The 10161-nt window shown below is 41.3% G+C and overlaps 1 protein-coding gene across 1 annotated transcript; it reads left to right on the top strand.

Moving 5' to 3' along the window:
- The first annotated feature begins 5311 nt into the window (after positions 1 to 5311).
- elf3 (E74-like factor 3 (ets domain transcription factor, epithelial-specific)) lies at positions 5312 to 9468 on the top strand. Its single transcript, XM_041034903.1, has 9 exons — positions 5312 to 5410; positions 5622 to 5761; positions 6451 to 6684; positions 6789 to 6896; positions 6986 to 7129; positions 7215 to 7301; positions 7391 to 7510; positions 7731 to 7926; positions 8350 to 9468. Exons 2-9 carry the CDS (start codon positions 5629 to 5631, stop codon positions 8459 to 8461), a joined length of 1134 nt encoding a protein of 377 aa, XP_040890837.1. The 5' UTR covers positions 5312 to 5410; positions 5622 to 5628; the 3' UTR covers positions 8462 to 9468.
- The last annotated feature ends 693 nt before the right edge of the window (positions 9469 to 10161 follow it).

Below are 10161 nucleotides of genomic sequence, written 5' to 3'. Positions count from 1 at the left end.
AAATAATGACTCACGGGTCCAAAAGCATAACATTGCTACCCTCTATGACAAGGTGACCTTATCTGAACGCCCCCCAAAAAAAAAACATCTTTAGGGAGCCAAGGGACCCAACCTCCTTGGCCTCACACTCATAGCACACACTAATATTTTCTCGGCTGATGTTGAGAAAACATGGTGATGAACAGCATGATGGAGCAGTGTTTCCCCCTACCAACAACAAGACCAGCAGGGACAGGAAGAGAGCCGGAGAAAGACTGGAATTTCAGGGTTTGAAAACCCATATGGTTCCTAGGAGACTATAACTTAAACCACACCCTGACCTACTACAACAAGGACATCAAAACTGACAGTTATCCAGGGGCCTCATTCTACCACTTCCAACAGATTTTGGAAACAACTTCTCCACATCCACATGGTTGTGTTGTTGGTGGGAATTGACAATAGAGATCAGGATCCAGAAAAGCTCAGATTCCTTTATAAAAAGGCTCAGTCTGCCAGTCTGTCTTCCTTAATGCAGGCAGTTATGTTCCACTGACTAACTATTCTAACGATTCACCCTTTCTCCCACAGAAACAGCAGGAAAACCTCATATATATGTCTAGTTCATTCACAGTGTAGGATCATCCACAGTCGGGAGACCAGGACCTCAAACTGGTGCCAGATGACATTGTGCAAGTTTCCTTTCCCCCCTTTCTATCTCTTCTACTTTTCCCTTCCCTACCCCTGTCCTTCATCTTTCCCAGTGAGGGAGGACAGAGACAGCTTTCTTTTTCCCCTTATTCTCCATCCTCCATCCTGCCCTCTTAATCCCTCCCCTCCAACAGTGCCTCTGTCTTATCTGGCTTCTGGAGCTGTGCCAGGCCCAACACACAAATACACCTGCTGCAGAGAGGGCTCACATTCATTCCAGTTCTCACATCCTTTGACAGGGAGGAACTGCGTATGGACCTTTACAAATATTACAGGAGAATTAAATTAACAGACCACTTTCAAAATAACACTCATGGAAGCAGCTGGAGCATTGTTTTTTTTCCCCTCCCTCTCCACAGCTCCCATATCTCTGTTGTACCAGTATAATCTTTGCTGGAAGCCAAAAAACGTGTTCAAAGTTCATCTAATTAAACATTTTAAGCAGAGCTGAGACACTCATTCGATCTGACCAACAGAGCTTCAACCTTTATATGCCTGCTCCAGGTGGAGGAGAATCCCTCAGCCTGGAAGACCAAAAAGTTACAAGAGAATCCCAGTACTGTCATTAATCCTGCCGATAAGAGGTCAAAAATTGACCCACGCTCCCTAGTCAGTTCCTCCAGGCAGATCATCAATCTCAGACTGTAGTAGAACCATGTATAACATTTCACATAGATCCCATGCTAATCTTTACATGACTTTGTGGCCAGAGGTTGACTGATAATAATCAGTGAAGATAAGTTCATTAAGCTCAGGGTTATTTCAGCTTTTAGAAAAAAAAAAAAAAATTATCATTTGAAAGAGCCAAATTTTGTGAACAGGGAGTTAGAACAGAGATGGAGAGTCGCTGGGCCTGCAGGTCCATGAGATTCCTTTCTAATCCACATGAGGGAGTAGGTGCTCCAATTATGGGCAGATTTATTCTCCAAAGCAAGAACCTGGTTGCATTGTATGCCAGACCTGTGGGTTGCTGTATTTTGGGGAACAGGGAAGGACTCAAACAGCATCTCTACAATAGTGGGGTTTTTTTGTGAAATATTGGCCAAATTGATAGCACTTACTTATTTATGCCTACAGGTTTGATAGTGATTCTCCCCTTGCATCTTTCCCTTGTGTGGGGGGAGATTTATAAATCCTTAAAACAGGGGAAAAAATAAATAAGTAAATGCATTTTTTTAGGTATGTAGGTAGGTATACGCGTGTGTGTGTGCGTGCACCCATACCATCTTTCTAAGCTAACTCTCTAACCTTCAGTATAATCAATCAGTATAATTATTATAAATATGAACTGTGGTAATTTAAAGGGGTTGACAACAGCCTTCTTTATACACAGACTGTGTGATAAGTGGTTCGTGGTTACTTCAAGGACAAATAATGACTGAGGGATAACATGATATTTTCACTTTTCTCAGTGACGCAAATCCCAATAGACCTAAGTAGAGATTTTGTCCATAAGGCACACAATTATAATAAGTAAATAAATGACAAAACAAAGACAAATGATTCACAGGAATGTAACTTTCACAGCATAGCTGCAAAGCCTCACTCTTCACTTCTTTTTAAATGCACACAAATAGTATCAGTGGAAAGCCCCGGAATTTAGAAACAGTCCAGGTGTAGAAAATTAATGAGGGGTGGAGAAAAAAGACAGCGTGAATTACAAGTGATGAAATTATTTGCCAGTTAGAAACCAAGCCATGAAAGCTGGTGCATTGTTAGACAGTAAAAAACCTGCGGGGCTGCATTCCACACTAAGCTGTTCCTCCAACACGCTGTGGAAACAGGGTGTGAGTGAGGTTGTGAAATTTGGGAGAAAACGTGAAGGTTTTCTCATCATTACTCACTGACACATTTCAAAGGCCAGCTCTGAATGAGATTATAGGAAAAAATGTGCCAACTTCACCATCTGCCCACAGCCAGTGTTTCATCTTACAGCCTCTGACGGCAGCAGTGCAAGAATTACACATACGTGTACTGAGATCAGTTTAACAGCATCAGCATCAGTTGCAGATACAGATGTTGATAAAAGCATAACATGAATTTGGCATCTTTTTGTTTGAAATAGCTGAGCTGCTAATCACGCCTCAGATGGTGGAGTTTCACGTAAGCACATAAATAAGTAACATCTACTCTCTGTAATTAAATTATGCAGCAGTTAATTCATTCTGACACTAAAATAACACAGACTAACTCATTCTGTGATGAGCTGGCTGTGTCAACCTATTTTCAATAATCTGCAAGTTGATTTTTGCACTGACATCAAAGGTAGAATATGGAGCTCAAGTGGTACAGTGTACTTGTGTGTGTAGTGAGTGCATCTGTGATAGATACTGGGTTAAAACATACTATAGTGGTTGCATGGCCTTGTAAAAGGATCTCCTGACAACCACAGCTGTTTGCTCTCGCAGGACAGTTCATGTAGGTGACTGATGCTTTCTGAATTATTCCGTAAGTGTAGTGAGGACATAAATTGAGGATTTATTTTTCAGCATAGTCCCCTCCTACATTTACACACCTAGTCCTGCAGTCTTGGAACATGCAGATCCCTTCTTTGTGGAAGTCTGCTTCTTGGACTCCCAGAAACTGGGCCACAGCAGCAGTTACTGTCAAGATGGCAACCTCTGAGCTCCAGCTTCATTTTGGGGTATAGGTAGTAGTCTGAGGGGCCAAATCAGGTTAGATCAGGCCAAATCAGGCCACCTTCGCTGATTTTTTTTTTTTTTTTTACATACATTCTAGCCTTACATTATTCACAGAGGCAGCAGTAGAAGGTGTAGTAGACATGTTGGCAGTTGATCACTAACTACTAGGTACCCAGCACTGAGTCTCCCCAGGGGTTTGCTGCAATACAGAAACCTGCAGCTCTCACCGTGCAACATGACACCTGAAAAGAGCTCTTAAACACAGTGTGTGTTTTGCCCTGCAGTGGACTGCCTGTCTCACTGTTAGATTTCAATTAGTGTCGACATTCCACTTACTCACCTTTGCCCTGAGTTTTGTTTGTGTTTCTCAATTTAGCCTCCCCTTCGGGTTATCTGACCAGGTAAGTGTTATGAGTCGAATATCAGGCGTAGAGTTTATCAAAGTAATATTACAACACTGCTTGCACCTTGAAAAGCAATTCTTTCTCAGTTAATGGTGTTTGGCTTTCCTACTACCAGCTCATATTTAGTTTGTGGAAGCAGTGAAAAATCTGCATACAAACACAATCATCTACTGACTGCTGCCTGCCCTTACTGCCAAGGTGTCAGAGTTCACTTCATACAAAATAACTTCCTTGATAAGTAGTGCGTGTCAGCTGCCAACTCGAATATTAAAAACAACACCTCTAAAGTCAACCAGCGAGTTGGCTTCACATGAGCTAGTGGCTGTGACCTGAAATGAGCCAAAGGCAGCGTGACTGTTATCTAACCAGCACGTTGCACTGATAGATGCTATGGTTTGTTTTGGCCAGTCCGACCAAACTTGGCACAGACACTGAAATAAAGTAAATTAGAAACTGTGTTAGTCACAGTTCCAGAATCAACACTACAGCACTGAATATGTAAGCTGACCTCATTCAGTAAACACAAAGGGTCACTTTTTGTTGACCTCTGCAGACGGAGGTGTGCATTGTTACCAATACCAATACATTACATGTACATTGTGATATATTTATACTATATGTGTAGATGTATGTGTACATATATGTGTGTATGTGTCAACTTTTTGAATATATGCCTATGTACATGGTCATAGAAATACAGAGTTGTAAATGTTTAAGTGTCAAATGTTTCAGAGTAATGACAGACACAGAGCAGGGTGGTAACATATCAGGAGGTGACTGGGAGCAGTGGAACAACAAAAGCTTGATAAAGTTGGTTTATCTCTTTCTGTTAGGCTTGGCTGTGTCTGTCCACACGGAAGACTGTTTGCCATCATCACGCACTCTGTTTATGGCTATTTTTAGAAACTGTGACCATCCCCAAACTGTGTCATCCACAGTTGCCCCAACCCCTTCCTTGTTGGAGTGAAAGGTGGCTGTGTTGTGGAAATATGAATCAACTCATAATCTTACTTTACTTTAGCTGATAACAGAAAACAAATACTTTATTAAAATTTAAAAAATAAAATGTTTGAGATAATACAAGACAATACATGGAGTATTCTATTGTACTAAATACAACCGTGGGGTATTTTTGTTTATGTGTATATTTTTGGGTAGAAAAGTGAAAATACTCGTTTATGAAATGCACAAATGTACAAAATTGCAAACTGATTGTTCAACATTTACTGAAGGAAATAAAACTCCACTTCACGTCTGGCAAAATACTTAGCTAACCAGTTACAGCACTGCTACTTAATTTCAGTTCAAGAAACCTAATAATGCAAAAACATACCTAAAAACTGAGCCAGTCCATATAAATACAATCTAACCCTAGTTGATGGTTTGAAAGAGATAGAAAAAAAAAAAATACTCAGAGAGAATAGCAGGGCAGGTTTGTTTTGTTGATCGAGTTCTCAGGAAAGCGGAGGTGGGATGGAGGTGTGGCCAGTTTCAGGTGGAATTCCCCTGAACTCACCTGAGTCCGTCCCCCACAGAGAGAAATATAAAGCTCTTCCTCCAGGTGAAGGAAAAGAAGCTCACTGACACTTGAACAGTGGAATTAACCCAACACACACTCACCCTGCGGACTATCGCGGAGCATCATTCCTTTGCATCATAGTGACCTGCGCCCAGGTAAAAGTCATTAAGTAACTTTAATTGAAATATTAGAGTGGTGATGTGTAGATCTAATAAAAACTCATGTTGCTGGAGAAAGCTGGAGGACAACAAAAAAAATGTGTGTATAAGATTTACTCTCCCATTGAATTCATTTTGGGAGTGTGGGGGATTGTTTGTCTGCTTTTGAAATTGTGTGTAAACAAGTATTGTCTTTCTTGTTTCTCAGTGTCACCATGTCATCACCGTGCCTCAGCAGCGTCCTGACTCATGCCAATCTCACCATGTATCAGACTGGCATCCCTGATGTCCCACCGCAGCAGCCCACTGGGCTGCCCAGCAGTCCATCATTCAGCTCCAACATCAACAGTAAGAGGAACATTCATTTCTGTTTGTCTTGGCTGTAAGATTCAGTTGCATGTCTGCCCTGTGACACAAAAGAAATTCAGATTATTTCATCCCTGGGCTATGAAGCCAGGTTAACCATTACAGTCCAGCCTGAGTTTCGTAGGCAGTTTCAGCTGAAGACTAATCTCACAGTAAACACAATCCTTTATTTTCAAACCTCAGCCAGCAAGACCATTAGTTCGCTGAACTTTGCTTTGGCCTCATTTAGAGGCTGCTGGCTTAATGATTTACCAGGCAGCCAATGTTTAACTCGTCATAACCGTCAAACAGAAGAATGCTGCCACCTCGTAGTTAAAACTGCTTGGGCTTTGTTTGTCTAAGAGACGCAAATGGAGACCTGGTGATGATGCAGACTGGCATCAGTCAACATCACAGAAAGAAACAAAACATGCGTTGAAGTACATTTGAAAAGCAAGTGTTGACATGTAGTTTGGAAGAGGTAACAGCAAATAAGATTAATTGAATTAGATGCATGAACCAAGATCAAGATTTTGAATGAAAACATACCTTTTGTAAACCTGTGTCTCGCCACCATTTGTAGCCTTCAATGCTCAGGAACCACTAGCGCAGCCAGTGTAGAGGGATTATTCCACATACAAAGCATCCACACTCTGAAGAATATCACGTGATTCCTGCATCTTGCTCTGCAGGTCAGTGGTACAGGCAGATCAGCCCTCACTTCTGGACACCAGACAACGTTCTGGAGTGGATAAGCGATCAAGCAGAAATCACCAAATTTGATGCAAGTACCCTGAGCCTGGCCTACTGTGCCATGGATGGACCTGCCCTCTGCCAGATGAACCGGGAGCAGATGATAGGGATCTTTGGCCCAGAGCTTGGCCCACACCTTCACCACAATCTGCAGGAACACAAAACCAAACATGGTAAAATTGCATCTGTCAGCGATTTCCAGATTTTCAGAACTGAATACAAAATATGTAGTTCCTGTTCTAAAGTTTTCACCTCCTTGTGTCTTTTTCCTTCCCAGAGCTGCAGAGCCTAACAGTACCAGAACTGAATGAGACCTGCCAGCTCCTGGACAACTTCCTGGACAACCTAAATTTCCCTCTGCTCAGCACCATTAGAATTGGCCATGGTACATATTATGTAGAGATGTTACATACTAGCATAAAATGCATATTGCTTGGAAATCATGGGACTGATCTTGCAACTTGCTGCCAACAGCTGAAGGAGATGTGAGCAAGAGGGAGTTTGACTACAATAATGACTATGATCTGAGCCTGACCATGGAGCCCATGACACCTCTCGGAGACACAGAGTATCTGTCTGATAATCAGTCTGACAGCGAGTACAGCTCCTCCTCAAACAGTCAGTATTTTCTCATGTTTACCTCCTCCTCCTCAGTTTCCAAAAAAAATTCTGCATGATCTGAAACATGTCTCTCTGTACCCAGGTGGAATGTTTAGCTTCTCAAGCCTCAGCTCACCAGAGTCTGGCAGTGGCGAATCAGACCCAGAGTTCTCCTACCCTCTGATTTCAAGTAAGTGAGCAGTAAAAAAGCTCTTGCTTTTAAGGCTCAGTGTCAGTGAGTTTCAGTAAACATCTGACAGTTACCTGTTGTGTTGACAGAGGCACACATCAAAACTGAGAAAGGAGAGTGTCGACTGAAGCGACCACGGGGACGACCCCCTAAAGTCAGCAGAGAGCACGGCAGCAGCATTTATGACGGTCCAAAGAAAAACAAACACGGTGAGGCCATGTTTGGAGAAGCAGCATTCTGTATCATGCATCATGTAAAACACTGGTCAAAAGGCAGCTGTACTTGAACACTGCAGAGCTGTTTAACAGATTATACTTTGCATCCATTTTGCATCTTTATCAGGCTGCAGATGCATATCATTTTGACTTGCATCCTTATGCTTACACAAACACACACTTAGCTCACTGTCCCCCACTGTTTTGTCTGTAGCACCTCGTGGAACTCACCTATGGGAGTTCATCAGGGACATTCTGATCCACCCAGAGAGGAACCAGGGCCTGATGAAGTGGGAGGACCGCCGTGAGGGTGTCTTTAAGTTCCTCAAGTCTGAGGCTGTGGCTCAGATGTGGGGCCAGAAGAAGAAGAACAGCAGCATGACGTACGAGAAACTCAGCCGTGCCATGAGGTGAGTTCACGTAGCAGCTAAGAGTTCCAGCTGTTTCATCTCTGTATCTGTCTGAGTGACTGGCCATTGTGGCTAGACCTAAAACACAAACCACTAAAATGTGCTCTGCATAAATAAGACTCTCCCAAGTTTCTAAAAGAAGCCTTTTTTTTTTTTCTAATTTTGAAGTCTCAAAGCCAAGTTATGTCATAGCGCTGTCCTCATCAGGGTTATCTTAGTTCATTCAGTTGTCACAGCTCCTCCAGAGTCACAACTGTTCTGACAGGTTCCATAATGCTCATGACTAATAGTTTTACTTTGGAATGTTTAAGTGGTGAAGTTTCCCTTTAACTCTCGTCTGGAACCCAGTGGCAGATTATTGTAAAAGCAGACTGCATGCTTTGTGTCTCAAACCTGGACTAACTGAACCTCCTCCACCCTCAGGTATTATTATAAGAGGGAGATCCTGGAGCGAGTTGACGGCCGGAGGCTCGTATACAAATTTGGAAAGAACTCCAGCGGCTGGAAGATTGAGGAGATTGGAATGGGCATGTGAGGTATCATCCACAGGATGTATAGAAACCAAAAAGTCAAAATCAGCATATGCGTTCAGGAAATAGAAACTGCCCGTGTGGCCTGTCTGAAAATAAACCTTACTGCCCCAGATGTTTAAGACACTAACTTCCTCTAAGAAGGAAGGTGATGCAGAAAATGTAAGCCAGTGTTTTTGGCTCTAGTAGGTTTTATGAACCAATATTAATGTTGTACCTGTTTTGTGTTTTTAATTGCCAAATGTTACTATGTGCACAGTAAATATAATAGACATCTTTGTGGATGCTTGAGTTTCTGTAAGCACCTAAAGGCTGAAAAAGCAAACTTTTGACAGTTCTACAGAATTCACTCTGGTGTTTGTATTTAAGTTTCTTTACTGATACAGGACTAACTCATCTCCATCTGTCACAGTGGAATTTGTTTGTGTTGGTATAGGAGCATTAATGGCTGTGTTGTGGCACTGGAAATATTATAGTCTATTTTTCTTACTTTTATATCACTGTCTTGTTATTTTAATGGGGTGAAACGTTCATCCTCAGTTTTTTTCTACGTGAAAGTCTAATCTGTTGTAGATTTGAATGTAGAACCAAGTTTGGAAAAGTCTTTTAGTGGCAAACTCAATGTGAAGGACAAAGACAGAACAGAGAGAAAACCATGTATGTGATGTTACTTCACAATGACAATAAGTATATAATGAGTAATGATGTGCACTACATGTCTATTGGTATCACTTATTATAAAGTGTGTTTACACAATGTTTGAGTAAAAGGCAGTTTTTGAAGAGTAATCATGTATATCATGTCTTATAGATGATCATCACCTGTAGAAACAGTTTGTATGAATCAGTCCCAAATCGGTGTCATGTTTGTGTGTTTGTTCTAATATGATTAATCCAATACGCCATCACCCACTTGGGACTGATAAATGTTTTTGTAAGTGGAGTCACTCTCACGTCATTTATAACTTTTGATGTATATTGTTTTTGTAGAAATAAATTTGGACATGCATTAACTTTGTGTTTTGAGATGGAATTTTAAAGCTGTGATCTGGAATCTTTTTGGTATATCTGTAACCATAATGAAGGATGGACAATAACTGAGTATGTAGGTAGGTAGTCAGGTATAAGACACCAGGATGCTCCTGAGGTGATACACCCATAAAGACCTCCCATAACCACTGAAGTCATGCTTTAACTAACAAGAACTGATATTGTAGGAAAAAAAGGAATACAGAGAATTAATGATTTTACTGTAGATGCCTTCAGTTTAAAAATGTTGGGACAAATCTGGCGGTTATGGACCTTTATTGTGTGTTGTAAAGGTCATTAAATGCCCCACTCTCCCTCTGGACTACTGTCTATTCCCCTAGCTTTTAATAGACTGTTTATTTTTAAATAAAAGTTTCTCTTTAAGAGCTGAGACAGGATACTGGCCATTTTCCATCCATATTCTCAGATGAACTGGCCCTACTACTTTACTGACATCAACTTGAAACTAAACTTTGGGTTTACTTGCCATGTTTTTTTTCTTTTTCCTGTGCTATTCATTTGAACAAACTCTTATCTTTCATTGCCCTATGACTTTTGATCCTAAATTCATTTTGTATGCATGTGCGACATGATTGTGACATGATTGAGTACAGATCTAATCCTGAAGGATTTCAGTTGTTTGGTTATAAGATAAAGATCGCCTTAATTATAGAGCA

This window comes from Toxotes jaculatrix, chromosome 3, assembly GCF_017976425.1.
Source record: "Toxotes jaculatrix isolate fToxJac2 chromosome 3, fToxJac2.pri, whole genome shotgun sequence".
In the NCBI taxonomy this organism is placed as follows: Eukaryota; Metazoa; Chordata; class Actinopteri; family Toxotidae; genus Toxotes; species Toxotes jaculatrix.
Note: the sequence above shows the minus strand (reverse complement) of the source record. Positions and strands in the feature narration are given on the sequence as shown.